Source organism: Motacilla alba, chromosome 11 (assembly GCF_015832195.1).
Source record: "Motacilla alba alba isolate MOTALB_02 chromosome 11, Motacilla_alba_V1.0_pri, whole genome shotgun sequence".
In the NCBI taxonomy this organism is placed as follows: Eukaryota; Metazoa; Chordata; class Aves; order Passeriformes; family Motacillidae; genus Motacilla; species Motacilla alba.
In genome coordinates, this window is record NC_052026.1 from 16354001 (window position 1) to 16371389 (window position 17389).

A 17389-nucleotide genomic window follows, 5' to 3' on the forward strand; every position below is an offset into this window, starting at 1 on the left:
TAAACAAAAAGACCTAAGTTTAAATACAGAAAAGCATTTTTCTTCTTAGCATGCAGCCACATGCTAGATTATCTTTTTTTTCACAACATCAGGAAAGCATGGCCATCCAAAGCATGGCCACTTTCAAAGTAATTTTCTTTTTAATGTCAACTAACCTCTGAAAAATTAATGTGAAATCTGTAGACTCATCACAAAGCCTAGGGTTAGGGTTAGGGTTAGTGCATTTCTGAACTGAGAACTGTGATTATGACTGAGACATTGGCTGCATAAAGTGCATGTATGAATGATTTAGATGTCGGTTTATGCATAGGCTAGGAATCCAAAAAGTAGTTCAATAAATACAGTAGTTAGTTGGTGAAATCAGACTTCACATTCTGCTTTGGGATGACTGTAATCTGGAATCTATTTCCACAACCATTAGCATTCTTACATTCATTTAAATGAAGAATAAAATCCCTCCTTTTCAAGAAAAGACAGAAATATTTGGGTTTTTTTTCACCACATCACTCAAGTCCTTCCATCACAACTACAGACAGCCTCAGCCCATTATCTAATGTAACGAACACTACCAGAATTTGTGTTCACCTCACAAATGATAATACAAATGACAGTTTGTTAATGGAGAGATGGAAAAAATAGGAAAAGAGGGTGAGAGTCAGGAAATAGTGGATTTACCTCAATGTTCTCTTTGAGGTTGCTGACTGGTATGATCAAACCATCCAGACCAGTTAGACTTAGACCTCCCACTGTTCCACTGATGTCAAAACTGCTGTCACTGGAGAAAAAGGGATTCATGGCAAAGCTCACCATCTGTTAGAAAACATGAACAATCACACAACTGAGCTATTGTCATTACTAGATATTCAATATTGTCAATATTTCATTTTATTCACACCCTGAATTGCTGAATAGAGAAAGAATGAGCTCAGACCCAAATAGAGGTAAATATACAAGAAATCTTCATCCAGATTTAAATAAGACTCTACCTTATCTCTCAGGTGGGTCTATAAACCTTGAAAGTGATTTTCATTCTGAAATATGTACAACAATCTTTATTGTTTTCATACAGTGTGACACCTTTTTTGGCAGAGTTGGAAAAGGTGCAATGAAAAAATATGTTTGCAGGGATTTTGGGGGTCTCCTGAGAGGGTCAAACCAACCAGAGAGATCTTCAGAACATTTATTATGAAAATATGACAATTATATGCCATCTGTTGTTCTGAGAGAAAAAACACCATGTCCTAATTCAGATGGGGGCCATGCTGCCATCAGCACCTTTGTCTCCTGCAGGATCTGAGTGCCCCACACTCAGGTGTTTCCTGCTGGGATGAAAGAAGGCTGCTGTAGCTTAGTTTGAATGTGATATGGCCTCTGAGCTGTTGCATCCTCCTCAGAGCATAAGATGTAAACAAACAGCAAACAGATGTGTAGCTCTTGATTCATTCCATTGCCTGCTCTTGCCATGAACTTGTGAATCAAAGTGTATGTAAGGGGCTGATGGGATGGGGAATTTAAGAATTCAGTTGTCCTTAACTTGCTCAACCAACCTCATGAAATTAAGATAAATGAAGGCTTCTTTGACCAATAATTTCAAATCATTTTCTTGGCATGACAGGAGGAATGCTCAGGTGTTCATTGTGAAAGGATAAACAATTCTAAAACCATTAGATCAGGAATGTAAGCTGGATATCAAATAGAGTTAGATAAAAGCTGTTTACTTGCCCTTATATCCACTGTTTCACCATTGACTCCTGAAATATTGAGAGAGGAAGCAGGTGGGAGGGTAAAGCTGGCAGAGCTGGAATTGGAGATGTTAATGGATGTGCTATCCATGTTTTCTGTTTGTAACCTGTCCAGTTAGGGTTGGGCAAGAGCAAAGCAGAATAAAAGAGAGGAAAAAAAACAATAAAAGGAAAAAAATACCAGGAAAAAAAAAACCAAACATCAATAGCATGGACTTCATATGTACAGAGAAATCTTTCTCTCTTCGAGAATATAACTTATTTACAAAACTGTTTCTAAGTCTGCCAGTAAATGCTTTGTACATGAATCTGTCCCTCATGCAGTATTCCATGTAATGCTACCACAGAATCATCAAAAAAGGAGTGGAATTGGCACATCTGGAGAGGAAGTTTTACCAAGGTGTTCTTATTTGAAAGCCTTGGTTTCTGTGTGAACATGCTCTTGATTTGAATGCACAGTTTGATGTGGATGAAAACCAGGCTCTCGGGGAACAATTTAGGGATGATTATAGGGAATGGAAAATGCTTGTCAGGATCCTCAGGATTTTATTTGCTTCTGCCAAGCTGCTTACAGTTCCATATAACATGTCATTATTGGCAACTTGGAAAGGAAAAGAAACACTTAGCTGGTATGACATAAGTTTTCTACATTATTTCAAAAGTAAGTGACTACTGCCTCATTCAGGAAATCGTAGTAAATTCTCTGCTGGTTAAAGAACACACAGCATGGGAATTTCTAAGGTGATGCTCCTGGAGTCCAAACTGTTCTTACTATCAGTCACTACAACAGAATTGTTGCACTATTGAAATTGTCATTATGCTACAGTATTTAGTTAGTTCCAAACATTGTGTTTAAGCACAATGGAATTAACATTTGTAGCTCTCAGAAGCTTCAGTGGGGGACACTGCAGCTTTTACCTGTGCATATACATGGTAGCAGAAGAAGAGGTGAGGACTGTTGGCTCATCACCTGGTGCCTTCCCAAACAGAAGGGCACTCTGGAGATTTTCAACTGTACTCAGGAGCTGGTGTGACACTGAACTCTGGAAAAGAATTGGAGGGAGAAACTTACAACAAATGTACTCAGGATTATCAAGCTGCACATTATTTGTCATTGCTTCCATTTAATTTTGGTGTCTTACTAAGCTGACTAGGTGATAAGCTTCCTAATCTCAGAGAAAGCTATTCTATTGCAATGCACTTTCTGCAATTCTCATTGAAACATTGCAGATGGCAAATAAATGCCTTGCAGATTTTACTTCTATGTTGTTGTATTTATAACTTCTATACATTGAAATTACAAGCATGACATCAATCAATATATTCGTGTACTTTTGTGTATTAATGCCCTTAGCTGCACATGTTAGTGTTTTGTTACTTGGAAAAGCAAGACCTAATTACATATCAGTTGGGTATTATTAGTGGGTTATTGTTGGAAAACTTGTCCAGTTGATAATCCTTTCTGTCAGATTTATTTCATTCCTACTCCCTTGCAATGATTAAATAAAGTATGTTCAGCCCAGGAAACTCACAGAGTTAGCTGTGACAATTCACATATAGATAGGAAAGGGTAGGACAAAATAGATATGTTGTGTCTTTCTGAACAGATAATCAGAGCTTTCTGCAAAAGTGTCAGCAGCAACCAGAGCTGCTTCAAGCTGTGAAGTAGTGGTGGCAATCATGAATATTTAATACCTGTGGCTTCCTTGAATTAGGGGGCAAAAGGAGGGGATAGAAGCAAATCTGAAAAAAATCACAACATGCTTGTTATCGATTAGGGGTCAGAGCTGATGCTGTGTTCTCTGTCCTGTTCAGCTTTCAATGTAACAAGTCTTTACAGGCCTCTATCATCTTCATTAACAGATATTCAATCTAACATGTCTAAAGAAGTTTCCTCTGATATTCAAGTCTATCATGGTGTCACAATGAACCTTTTCCAGTGGCAATTTAAAAATACAAGAGACAGCAGAGATGTTAAAAACCTCCCAAAGCAAACAAATATTCACACAGTACCATACAAACTGGACCAAATCTGAATTACCTGTTTTGCCTCTGGCACTGAAGTGTTCCCAGCTCTGATTTCTACAGAAGCTTTAAGGACACTGCTCACTGCATTAAACAGATAGTTGGCTGCTTCCTTTAACTCCTGACCCCCTCTGCTGTGCTCTGTGTTTATGGCTAGCAAGGAGGCACTGACATGTTTCAGAGTGTTGCTGGCTTCCACCTGCAGGAGAAACACAGGGAGCAGTTTATATGTGCTGGCACTACAAATGACAGAAGTGACACTTGTGTCATTTACTGAATATTGCAACAGCAGTAGTCATTTGGGACCATAAGGGGGTAATGCCATTTTTACTGTAATTATTTGTGCTGGGGTAATACTTCAAATGCTAATAAAGATGATATCCTAGATGGTACACCAAAATGGAATACGGGCATGAAAAATGCAACCTGCTTCTACAGATGTAATCCATAAAAAGATGAATAACATCTGAAAGAAGCTTGTCTGTCAAACCCTGGGCAAAGATAGCTTTTAGATGTACAGTAAAGTAGTAAATTATGTTGTAAGTTTCTATCTTAGTGCCGAAGTGCTAAGTGCCAAAGGAGAATGAGTTTTACAATTTTTATTTTGTGCCTGGATGCAGCTTTGGAACTGGGAAGGCATTGGCAAGATTTTAGCCCAGAATAGTGAAGGAGCCAAGCAAATTCATGGCAGGCTTGGACACATCCATCCCCACAGCCTGTGAATGCTGAACAGCCTTTCTGTAGGGCAAGAGCTGGATCTGAGCTGTGTTCATGTCTTGCCAAAGTTAACCACATCCTCCTGAAATGCTCCCAAGCCATTGTCTGGCTCCAACTCTATAATACATCAGAAATCAGGACAGCTGTTTTTATTGCCTGCATATTTGGGAAACTTCCCCCAGTGACAGTTTGTTCTGTCCTGCCATTTGCTCACCCCATAACCATAAATAGCATCATCTACTTATAATGTCTTGTTGCCAGACAAGACTCAAGAGATGCTGAGACCAGCCTGCACATTTGTGCCCAGCTCCTCTGGGTGCTGACATGTTCCTTGACCATTGCCTATCTGCATTTTGTTCAGTGCCAGGATCAGGGATGAATGAATGTGGGCAATTCTAGAAAAACCCTCTTGGGGCAGTTCTTCTTCAGGGTTCTAAAAGTGCTGTACAGGAGGAAATGTGCACCCTGACATGTTTCTGACTAAAAGTTAAGGATTCTGTCTGAAAAATGTATGATAAATGCAATGGTCGTAGCTTGGACTGTAGAGATTGCTGAGACAATGTCTGAGACTTGAATTTTCTTACTCTAAACAGAGTCAAAATATTGCTGGTCAAAATACACATGCTGGTACAGTTGAAAAATGGGTAAGAACAGATAATTATAAGGCACTGAAACTCTTCCAAGGTCAGTGGGATAATTAGAGTCACTACTATTAGTGTGAGGAGATATAAGATGAATTGCTTCTTACCTGTGCTGAGACAGACAGCTCTTCACTCCTGTAAGTGATTTCTTTCAATACCTCTGACATCTTCAGAGCAGTCTGCATTGATGTTATGTTAACAACAGAGAGAGTTGTCAGCATCAGCCCTCGGAGCTTGGGAGGAAAAGGGATAATTAGGCAAAGGAACAAGATGCTAATTAGAACTGTGGAAGTAGTGCTGTGTATTGACAGCCAGGCTTGCTGTAAGTTATGCAGTAGAGTAAGACTCCACAACAAGGATCATTTGAGCTGATATCAGCTCTACTGACAAGATGCCACTTGCCCTAGTAATTATATAATCATGAGTTTTATGTTACCTCCCAGCAGAGAGAATGCATACACTTAACATCCATTAAGAGCAAGGAGAGTTACTTGTGAGAATTTGTACTAATGTATGTGAATTACTGTGTAAATGCCACTTCCAGAGAAAGCAGAGCCATGTGTGATTGATGTTATTCAAATAATGAATCTTAATTGAAGGATACATTCTCTAGATCTCTTCATCTCAGGCACTCAAAGCACTGTACAAATACCAGCTTATGACTGAAACATCAACTGGTGGCTAAAATGGACTAAAGAAAATTACCTGCCATCTAGTGCTTTCGGGGGAAATTAGATAGGATATTTATCCCTCTGGAGATGCCATTTTATTGATATTGAAATTGCTTGGGAAAATCAGGTTTAGATTAACTAGTTTAAATTAATGAAATAACAATTGAGAATTAACTGCTTTACTGATGAATGATAAAACAAATAATTTATGTAGACAAACAGTGAAAACTAGCTGAGACCTGTGCCAAACACTGAGACAGATGCTAGAAACTTGAAACCTTCATTGATTTCAAGTGGTGATATGTAAGCTTTTTATAACTTAAGAGCTGTCAAAGAATATGAAGAGTCCATTATATGACATTTTACTGCAAGAAAGCAAGTGTTTTGCTGACCTCTTTTCGTGTGTTTGTCTGTAAAGACATGTTAAACCTTTCCTCTTGGATCGGCTGATTAAGGACAGATGTCACTGACTTGTACAGCTGGAAAAGATTCATGCTGCTGTTCCCTTCTTTTAGGATGGTGTTTGCCTTCTCAGATACCACAGCCTGCAGGGTTAGGTTCCCATCCATCATATCTGCAGGTCCAACCTGGTGAAGGAATCAGATATGCCCTCAACATTGCCAAAGCTGTTATAATTTTCTTTTAACAACTTCCATGATCCTCTTAATGACAACCTAGATAGAATGGGACATAAAACTTCATGTTCCCCATTTTAAATGTTTTATTTTTAATGGCCTGGTAAGGATTTCCCTACTGTGGCACTGGGGAAGAAGCAGGAGGCTTTTGGAGTAATTCTAGACTCAGTAAATAGGCTTACACTGCTCAATCCATGTCCAAACAATTCTTTTAGACTTTTGTTCTAGAAAAAAGGTCAGTGGAAGATCTTTTGACCTTGAGCACACAGAGAATAGTCTTTGTTAGGTAGAAAAATGGTTATTATGGCACATTCAGAAGGAAGTAGTACATCTAAAACAGGAAGAAACTCCAAAAGTCAATTATGGGTTAGCTAGTCACTTGAGAGTTCTTGAAACTAATTAATTCTACTGTGTACCTTCACTGAAGCATTTGTTTGAACTGTATCACCAAAGTTGTTGCTAACAATAATTTTCACATGTAAAATAAAATTATTTTCCTCTTCTCCAAGTGGAAGATAAACTGGGAAGAGTTCAGGATCCGGGCTACAATCCAGGAGAGAATCTGAAACAGGAAAGAAGGGGTCAGGGAGCAGACACCAGAGAGACACCTCCTGCTCTCTGAGAACAGGGGACTCGGGGCACGTTCGCTCGTGAGCAGCGTCCCTTTGCTCTTGGCAGGAGGTGCCAAACAGTTGGCCTGGGGACTTACCTGGTGTCACATAGAAGCAATAGGTGAGCTGCCTGCTAGGACTGGCCCGGCCCGGCCCTCCCGAGCCGGGAGCGCTGCAGGAGACTCTGAAGGCGGTGAGCACCGAGCCGTGCCCGGGGCTCAGGGCACAGCCGGGGGCTGCGGGCGGGGGCACGGTGCTCAGCAGGAGCCATCGCTCCCCGTAGCCTCGCTGAGTCGTGCCTGGGAGCGGAGGGAGCACAGCGTCAGGCAGGACGCCTGGGGCAGCTCTGCATCGTGCCCACCGAGCCGCCGGGCTGCCTGCTCGGGCACACACACGGCAGGCTGGCCAACGAGGAGTGAAATCCTGCTACTGAATCAACCGTAAAGGGAAAAGAACTACTTCCAGTATGTTAATGTCTGCATTCTAAAGCAAAGCTCTACTATTTCATCAAACATTTAGCATAACTTTGTTTCAGGTGAGCCTTAACAAAGTTATTAACAGCTTGGAGTGAGATAACTGAATTTCTCCTGCTGTGCAACACCCCAGAACAAACTTATCTCCTCATTATTTTAAAGAACCTGCATATAAAGTAACATTTTCAACTTGTGGACTAATTTACCTTCATATTTGTCAGTGAGGCTATGCATGTATGACATCAATATGGTGTCATGTCAGCAGAGATTATCTCAAAGGAATCTGTAAACCCTAAAAACCCTGTTAGCCCCTACCTGTTACTTTAATCTGAAAAGCTTCTCCCTGTGTCTGCAAGAAGGAGCTGGTCATTCTCAACATGGATGAGTTGCTTTGAAGCAAATTCAAAGAGTTTTGCTGGAAACCGCTCAGGCCACAGGCTAGAGGGAGGGTTGTAGACTGGAAAATCAGACAGAAAAGAACACATGGCAGTAGAGGCTTTTTGCTGTTCTTTCTGTTGTAATTTATCAGGAGCAGAGTGGCAGTTTGGTGCCCTTCATTATAACCCCTCCCAATCCAGGCACCCACTGTCTCAGTCTTCACTAGTATTTTCTAAGCATCCACTTGACAAAATATCCCTCTGAGGCCATATGGCTTTGTGGATATTTATTTTTGTGCAGTATTTCTGACAAATCTGGTGCTCTCACCTTGTTTTGGAATGTGTTATCTAAATACCAGTTATAATATATGGCCTGGGAGTCCTCCTGTCCAGAGACACTCAAAACAACTTCATCACTAACATTCACTGGCTTGCAGTTTGCCTCACACCTGTAAGGAAGGAAGATGGGAGTTACACATAGTACGAGATGTCCAGGAAAAACTTCACACATATCTTATGGCATTAATTCCTGTTGTTTCAATGAGGTTGACACGTTGAACTCTCCATCACTAGAAGGATGCAGTGGGGTCAAAAACCCTAAGTGGTTTTCAGAAGAATGTGTTTCAGAAGAATGTGTTTTGTAAAAGGATTGTGTTCAAAAACATGGACTGAAAAATGCAGCAAGACTTATTTGGTCAGTAATTTTTATAATGGTAAGGTGTAAATGGATTTAGAACAGTAAGTTTTCTTTACTGTGAGGGTGTTGAGGCCCTGGCACAGGTTGCCCAGGGAAGCTGTGGATGCTCCATCCCTGGAAGTGTTCAAGGCCAGGCTGGATGGAGCTCTGAGTAACTTGATCTAGTGGAAGGTGTTCTGCCCATGACTGAGGGGTGGAACAAGCCAAACCATTGTAATTCTAGGATTCTATGATTTTAAAAGTACAATACTACTTTATTATCATTATTATTGGAAACTGTGGCCTTGCACTATGCTTGTGCAGTAATAATATTAACCTGTGACTACCAGGGTTTAAAACCAAACCTGATTTCCAGTTGCAGCTCTTGTTTTGCAGTCACATAGAGACATTGCTCATCCTGCCTCTCTTCACTGCCATGGTTTTGGATGGTAATCCTGACAGTCACTGCAGATTTTGGAGGAGGAAGGCAGGAAGGTGGGATTTGCACCTCACTTTTGTTGACTAGGATTATCTGTTGCTTCACACATTCATTCCAGGCAGGCCAGCAAGCTCCTGCAGAAACATTTCCTTTATAGTTAGAACAGCATCTTATAGAGGACTTTCCTGCCATAAGTTTCAAAGAGCTTTATAGACAAGTTTCTTGAACACAATTTAAAGAGTTGGTAATCTGGATTCAGAGTACAGGCTTTTCCAAAGGCATGTATGAGGGCAGGGATAATTATGGGGATAGAACACAGATGGCCTGAATCCCAATCCTGTTTTCAGCCAGAAATGTGTTTGCATCATGTCTAATGTTAATTATTGCTGTTTTATTGAGACACATGTACTTTGCAAATGCCTGTGTAAGTCACTTGGGACTAGTCCTTGGCTAAAAGAGTGAAGCTTAGGACAGGTAGATCTTGAAAAACTGAAACCTTTGGGAGAAGACAAAATGGAATACTATGCCATATTATATACATAATTAGTTTGGTCCAAAAACCAGGCTTGAGTAGAAGGACATTCTTCATGTACAACGAGTGGCAAACTTTAAAGCCAGAAAATGAAGCATCCTTAAGTTAGATTTTCAACACTGGATCTGACACAACAGTGAGTTTGTTACTCATCAAGTACAAGTTGGTGAAAAAAGTTCAGGAAATGCACAAACCGCAGGTCCAGAGAAAACTGGAATTATTGTTGTTGTCTGGCCAGCCAAGTGTAACAGTTGTGAAAGGATCCACATGGCGACTCGGTTTAATATATATTTTGTGATCCTAAATAAGAAGTAAATGTATCAGTTAGAACACAGACATGAATCAACACATACATAGGTTGCTTCTTTATAATGAAAAAGGTCTGAAAGTTTAGATTCCTGGATGCAGATGTGTAGTTTCTATGATGTCTCCCTTAGCAGAGGTAGTGTGGAAGTAGAAGCTATTGGAATAGAAGAGGATGACACAGAAAAGTTGTGTGGCAAAATTCTCCCAAATGCAGAATTGGTTTAGGAGTGCAACTCCCATTTTCAAACTAGGTACTTAGGAAATGAATTCCTATTAAACCTTCACATCTGGAGCAAGACTTCTAACCCTTGAACAACCACTTGTCTTCTGGTGCATTCCTTTTTTATCTTAATTGGATACATTGCAGCTGTAAACAAAGAGGAGAAAGGGTAGCTGAGCTTGTCTTTCTGTGTACCAAACTGTGATAAACTTGGGTTTGGATTAGATTTATATTCCTCTGATGCAATATATTTTTACAGGCAATCTGTAAAGCGTGATGGCTTCTTGTGAAGCAGTATATCTCCCATAGCAGATGTCTGTCTGCTAGTGTTACAGTTAAAAACTAGACTTATAACATAATAAAATATTCTATCTGGCATTTTTATTATTTAAATTTGGACAGCTGCTAGCAATTGGTGTATCATTAACTTCTTTGTTTGCCAAAAACTGAAAGATTTTTCATTGCAAAATAATTAAAACACTCCAATACAAAAGCAGAAACCACTTGGAAACCATATAAAATATATTAATCTCTACTTGAAGGATCACTTTCCAGAGAGAGGTTTGCATTAGTCAAGTAGATGAATTAAAAATTCATCTAAACACATTTTAACTTCCAAAACTGAATTGTGAAAAGTTCATTTTCTTTAATCTTTTTTATGCATTGTAGATGGAATGCCTGTAAACACATTTGTCTCCAAGACTTGTGGTATAGATTTTGTGTTAAGCCATATGGGGAACAGAACATCTAGTCCATAATTTACTGTGGTGCAAATACTTCTTTTCCCTGTCTTATACAGCACTTCCACTGGTAAGAAAAATTTCTAAGCTATTTTAAAGAAAGATCCTTAAATTATACTTACATTTTTCTTTGGGGTATTTGTTTTGTAGCTGCCTTCTTCCTTATCAGAATCTGATTAATGCAAAGAAGAACACAATATTTTAGTGCCACCTGTAAAGCTTTCAGACATCCTCAGTGAATATGACTTAAATCCACAGGATTTGACTTCTGACAGTGTGAAAGATGGGGCTGTGAAAGCTGGAGAATCAGACTCCAGAGGCGTGACAAACAGCACAGTCAAATAGGTAAAATGGTAACAACAAGCTCATCACAGACTAGAAAGGAGATGATCCTGATTCTTCAAACATAATGGTACAAATCAAAATGTATTCACAGAGGGTGATGGAGTTTCACTGATGTACAAAGGAAAATTGATGGAAAGCACTGGAAAACTTTCAATACAATTAGTGCTAAGGTTATTTTATTGCTGGTATAATCTGCTCTTGTAAATGTAGGGATGAGCCATCCAGAAGCCATTAGTGACAGCAATTTATGAGACTGCTGTGATGCAAATATTTTCTGGTTTCAAAGCTATGTCCCAAGCCATAAACTTCACTCATTATTTCTAGGACAAACAGCAAATGTGCAATGTGTTACATATACAGAGTGATGCTAATTTATGACTACATCAAAGTCAGGGAATCTGCCTTCATCAGGAAGAAGCTTCCACAAAAGTTTTCAGCACTGTTGCTGGAAGGAAAGCAATGACTACATGCAAACCATAAACACTCCATGCAATGCTCTGATTGCAAAAAGACACTTACATGGTGAAAACCAGCACTGTCAGATTCATGTAATTACCTTTTTTATGGGAGCTGTTTGCCAACACAGTGATGGATCCAAGATCCAGACTCATGTTCGAGAAGGCATTCATGGCCACCACTTTCACTACAAAAGTACCTAGAGAAGGCAAAAGGCCAGTTAAGGGTAGCAGTGGGCCCAGTCCAACAGGTTAGAGGTATAATATTTAATTTGTAAAGGAAATCCCCTTCTTTTCTGTTAAGAGTTTTCAGGGGGGTTTCTGATGGGTGTCCACTGCTGAAAGGCTTTTCCTGCAAGGTTTTTCCCCTTTATCTCGATTCTGAATAACTCAGCTGCCCTTTTCCTAGCCCTTGTCATGCAATTCTTTTTCAGCTGACTATGATATCGCACAGGAAACTAGAGGTGTACAAACACTGGAGGCCAAATGAATTTAGGCATCTTGAGACAGCAGTTATCTTGTTTGAAAATTCTGCCTATGGGGAAGGGATGTTCAAATGGGTACAGGGAGAACAAATAAAACTTTCATATTGAATAATTTAAAAATATGAAATGAAATCATAATTAGCTTCTACTGTTCCCACTTTGGCATGGGGTTGGAATAGCTCATTAGAGGTGGAAACTTTTTTATCTTCTGCCACTGTTAATTAACTCTCAAGCACAATCTGCCTAATTCCACATTTTAAAGGCTTTGACTATGTAATAATGGAAGGATAATATTACTAAAATGTTTATTCATAATTAACTCCAACAAAAGTTATGTGTTGGAAATGGACATGCAGAAAAACTCCCCTTTTCTTTGTCATCTCTACTGAGAACTTCTCAGATTATGAATTACTTCAGTGTAAAATGCAGAGCAGTCTAAACTTGAAACATAATGAACAAACAGGAGGAAAACACTTTGCTATTCAAGAAAATGTCCTCGTTTGTACTTCAATCAGATGGTGCCATGAAAAAAAGAAACCCTACATCTCTTTACTGTGTCTCTTCCATTGCAAGAATCAGGTGAAGCCTTGCTCTGACTCTGTGGAGCAGAGCCATTTGTCAGCTCCAATTTTTAGCTCACTTACATAGGACTGTGTGGTTCATCCCGCTCTGCAGACTACGTTAGACCAGTCAGAAAAGCTGCCAAATTCAGCTGTGCATTACTGTCCCCTAGCCCAGGATGCTGTGACTCTTTGTGTGACCCTGTGCTCATCTGTGATGTCCTGGAAGCACAGGAGGTGTCGGGTGTGCTGTACCTTCCCAGGGCACGGGAACACCGTATGCCCGCAGCTCCCCACGAGGGCCCTCTGCTTCGTGGCACTGCGTTTGGTTGGATCCAATCAGCTCAAACATCAGCTTCTCTGGGGCACCGTGGGACACAGAGACATTCACCTCCAAATCCTCCCCCAGCTGCAGAGTGTGGGAAGCTACTGCAGCCTGAATTCCTGATACTGGCTCAATTAAATGAACAGCAATAGTCCCAGAGATCTCCGATGCCATCGTGCTCCTGGATGCTCGGATTTCCAGCTGATGCATCCCTGGGCCTATCAACTCTTGAGAGGCCCCGCTGAGTGTCAGGTTGTGGGGGACAAGACCTTCCTTTGCACTGGATTCACTCAGTGTCATGTTATCTGCTAACACACTGTAGGTTACTCCATTGCCTGCAAAAACACAGATGAAAAATTCTCACAGCTTGTGCAATAGGCCAACAAGTTCCAGCTGCTTTGTGCAGCATTCCAGGGTTTATACAGGAGTCACAAGAACACTGCAGCAATGCAGTCATTTTTAATAAAGTCACTTAAGGTGACTTAATGCAAATCTATCGTGTGTTTTCTGCAGGGAATGTTTTGAGAAGAGAATTCTAACATACACTACTGATTTTTAATTTTTTCAGCACATCTGTGGCTTTCAGGAACTTGAAGTGAGGAAGAAATGTACACCAGCAAATGTGTCCAGCTCAGAGTGGAATCCTCTTACTCTAATCAGAGGAGCATTTCCATAAATTTCTAACTTCAAATGCAGAAATATTCTGACTGGCATCACATAGGTTTTTGTGACTAAAGTTATGCTTGTGCTGTCAGCTTTGCCAATAGGAAAAAATGGGTTTATACTTATGCTTTAGGTGGTAAAATATCTCTGAGAAAGGACCCCTCCAAGGGAACTGAGAGAATAAAATTGCAGGAATACAATTAGAGGGAAAGCATTGACTAAAAAGAATTATTATTTTGCATAATGACAATCCTGCTTCTATCCCATGGATGGCAATAACTTTTATCCTTCCCTTTAAATCATGCAAAGAAATGATCCTCACCTCCACTGAGCTGAACTTGGATCCACAGCACCTCCCCATACAGCGTTCGGCAGCAGGAGCTGTTCCCTGCTTCAAACTGGCTGTAGCACCCGGTAATGCTGAGCTGATCCTCCTGGTCTTGAACTGTCACCTGCCTCTGTGCCATCACGTGCCACTCACTGGTGGTGCACTCCACAAAAACAGTAAACTCCCCAGGAGAAGAGTACCTGTATGTGAGGTTGCTGACCAGTCTAGAATAGAAAGAGAACTTGTTGTGGAAGACCATCCTGGGAAGTCCTTACATGATAACACATCCCCAAATTTCATTCATTCAAATGTCATTCCTACCACTAAGACAAAATCTGGTTTTTAAATCCAGCAGACAAATGTTTCATCTGTTAAAAAAAGGATTTCTATGCAATTAAAATAAAAACTACAGAAAGGCCTTGTCAAAATTTTTTAATCAAAAAAACCTTTCTAAACTTAAGGAAATAATATTTGCTTGTAGTTTGGCAATTTCTGACATGTTTTCAGTAATTCTGAGTCTTAAGATCTGGAATAAATAGTCTTGGAAATAGGAAACACTTGTTATAATAAAGATTGTGCTTGGCAGCTTAATATAAAATCTTGTATTGATTTCAAAACAGTTTTTTGCAGAATCCAAGTCTCTTGTAGGTATGTTCTATTACTGAGCTATCTAGTGTTTAACATCTCATTTATGAGACTTGGCACATTCAATAAAGTGCAAGCAATGAAATGTACTGTTTGTCTGAAGAGAAATGAGGGCTCTATCTTACGTTAGAGGGTAGTAAGGATCAATGGTGTGACCATCTCCAGTGCTAATGGTACAGGAAAGGTTCCCAGAGTACGGTGAGAGCAGCCAGATCAAAGTGACTGTGATATTTTCAAAGACAAAACATGTGTCTTTCATAACCAGCTGCAGACCTGCAAAGCAGAATCACAATTCAGTGCCAGTGTTTGTCTACTTTCCTTACAAAATTCAATTTATTTTCAGGCATTGAGAGCCAGCATGCTCCAAACCACAGCTGGTACTGCTGCTAATTTGTGTGCATTAGTGGTGTGACAGGGAGCTGATTCTTTTCCATGACTAGTAATCAAAATTCTTGTTGGAACATAATTTCATCTAAATATGTTTTATGTGTCTGAATTTCTGGGCTTGTATTCTACCCAGAACCCTCAGTTAGGACAGGGAATCTACATTTTTGTGCCTATTTTCAGTGATCACCACTATTCCAGTTTCTTCCCTGAGGATGGAACAGCGATTTTTAAGATAAATATCAATGCTCTCAGTATTACAGCAAAGAACAGGACAGGCTTCTTGTGTGGACATCCCACTCCCTCTTACCTTCCTTGCAGTGGTATTGAATAGACAAATAGCTTCCCAAAGCTGGACAAGGATCTCCAAAGAAAGTGCCATCTGCTGCCACCTGGCAGGCCTGCAGCCCGTGACACTGGCCTGGAAAGGGAGCATTTCAGATCAGCAAGCGGCTCTTGCCTTTACTGCCACAACAGCTCAGATGAAAGATGATTGAGAAATGAAAAGGGCAGGAGGAACAGTATCACATCTCTGATTTCTAGACAAATTTCCACATCACTTTGACTTTAGTGTGTTGCGTATTTTGTGGCATTTCTTAGCAGCACTTCATTTTATTGGAACAAAGCTGAATTTGAAAAGGTACGATTAGGGAAAAAAACCAAAAAAAAACAACAAAAAAGGCCTTCTGTGTTTTGTTTCATTTTGGCTGGAAGCCCTAAGAATCTCCCTGGGGACAGGCCACAGTCACTGTTTAGTGTCCAAGCCCTTGGCTCCAGCAGGGTGGGTGCCTGATGTGGCAGGCAGCGGCAGGTTCCTCCTGCCCTCATGTCCCCGTGGTTGTCACCCCTCCTGCTTTGGAGTTAGGTTTGTTTGGATGTGTGGCCATCCATCTCTGTCAAACCTTGTGTATCCCACTGAATTTGTCAAGGAATCAGCATGTTCACGTATTTTCTTCCTACACTAAGAGGAGCCAGCCACACCCTTGTCAGGTACACCCCTTGCCCTTCATTTGCTCCTCCCCTCTTGTGAATCCTTGCTCTTCACAAAATCCCTCCTTCTGCTCCTCCTCTCCTTCTCTGAATCTTTGTTCCTCACAAAACCCTTCCTTTAGCTCCTCCTCTCCTCTGAATCTTTGCTCCTCACAAAGCCCCTCCTTTCCATCCAGCCTCCTGTAGCAACCTCCTGCCCATCAGAGGTTCTCTGTGGTTCCCTTCATTTTAGGAATAATCCACTTTCCCATTTGCTAACTCTACTGGGAAAAAAGATAAAGTATTTGAGGCAGAAGGAACTTTGGTACCCGCTCTGTGTTCCTGACAAGCAATGCTGTGAGATACCACCTGCTACTTCATCCTTGATGCTGAGCCAGCTGCAGCCTTCACCTCTGCCAAGCTGCAGAGGAGTCTCTGACACACAGTAGTGAGGGGTCTTCCTCCCATAGAAGCTCTCTTCAATTTGAATCACTTCTCCTGATCCACACTGTACAGTGGCATTGTAATTATCACAAGCGATGCTCTGGCCAGATTCTAATAGGAGAAAAACCACCAAATATTACCTTTCTGAATTTCTGAAAAATCCTGCTACAATTCTACTCCATGTCCATTTTGTTTTGTTTGTCTTTCTTCCCTTTTCTCCCTTTTAAGCTAAACAATTAAGAAAATTTAAGAAAATTACAAAATGGTAAAATTAATAGATTTATGTTTTTACTGCCTTAAAATATTGAGGACATTTTCAATAAGCAAAAATATTTTAATTATAAAAATAGATAGTATTTTGTGGAAAACTCTTTGCATTTGTTTCACCTGAAATACTGGAAGGTTTAAAGTTGCTTCTTACTTCCGGAAGAGATGTATGGATTGCATAATATTCAGGTAATTGCTTTGGAGAATAGTTTGCATATTAAGTATGGGAGCTGATCCCATTTCTGCTACAGAGACTCCTTTGTTCCTGTGTGATATTTGACTGACTTCATTCAGCAGGACTGTTCAGATGGGTAAGGTCATAGCTCTAAATACATACACCTCATTCTTTGATTAATCTGGGACAGTTAATTATCTTTCAGAATTCTTAGTATCATGTAGTAATCAGGATACTGCATACCCTGAAGAGGAGGATGTGAATAACTGCTCTCATATGGGAGTGTTGCAAAAGGATGTTTTTGTTTCAGCTGTTCCAGGTTTAAATACATTGTCCTCCCGTTGTTGTTTGGATCATTCCCCTCAAGTCCCTTGATTAACAGTGCCAGTGTGTGCACACTGCAATAATTGTGTGCTATTGTTATTTAAAGGCTAAAGCTAAGCCTGGCTGTAGCTATAGCAACATGATCAGTTTGCAGATTAGAGCTCTCTAAATAAGCTTGAAAAATAACTTGCTGGTAAATTCTAGTATGGGCCATT

The 17389-nt window shown here is 40.3% G+C and overlaps 1 protein-coding gene across 1 annotated transcript in view; it reads right to left on the reverse strand.

The window, feature by feature from the left end:
• PKD1L2 (polycystin 1 like 2) overlaps nt 1-17389 on the reverse strand; it is a 35952-nt gene that overhangs the window by 15875 nt on the left and 2688 nt on the right. The window contains exons 3-21 of the mRNA XM_038148542.1: nt 16334-16519; nt 15306-15416; nt 14737-14884; nt 13961-14190; nt 12906-13310; nt 11707-11805; nt 10928-10977; nt 9734-9839; nt 8934-9141; nt 8221-8341; nt 7831-7972; nt 7141-7341; nt 6848-6993; nt 6189-6383; nt 5233-5358; nt 3784-3966; nt 2661-2785; nt 1723-1849; nt 676-810 (exon numbers count right to left, since the gene is read on the reverse strand). Coding sequence (XP_038004470.1) covers nt 676-810; nt 1723-1849; nt 2661-2785; nt 3784-3966; nt 5233-5358; nt 6189-6383; nt 6848-6993; nt 7141-7341; nt 7831-7972; nt 8221-8341; nt 8934-9141; nt 9734-9839; nt 10928-10977; nt 11707-11805; nt 12906-13310; nt 13961-14190; nt 14737-14884; nt 15306-15416; nt 16334-16519 — 3044 coding nt within the window. The remainder of the gene's footprint in view (nt 1-675; nt 811-1722; nt 1850-2660; nt 2786-3783; nt 3967-5232; nt 5359-6188; nt 6384-6847; nt 6994-7140; nt 7342-7830; nt 7973-8220; nt 8342-8933; nt 9142-9733; nt 9840-10927; nt 10978-11706; nt 11806-12905; nt 13311-13960; nt 14191-14736; nt 14885-15305; nt 15417-16333; nt 16520-17389) is intronic.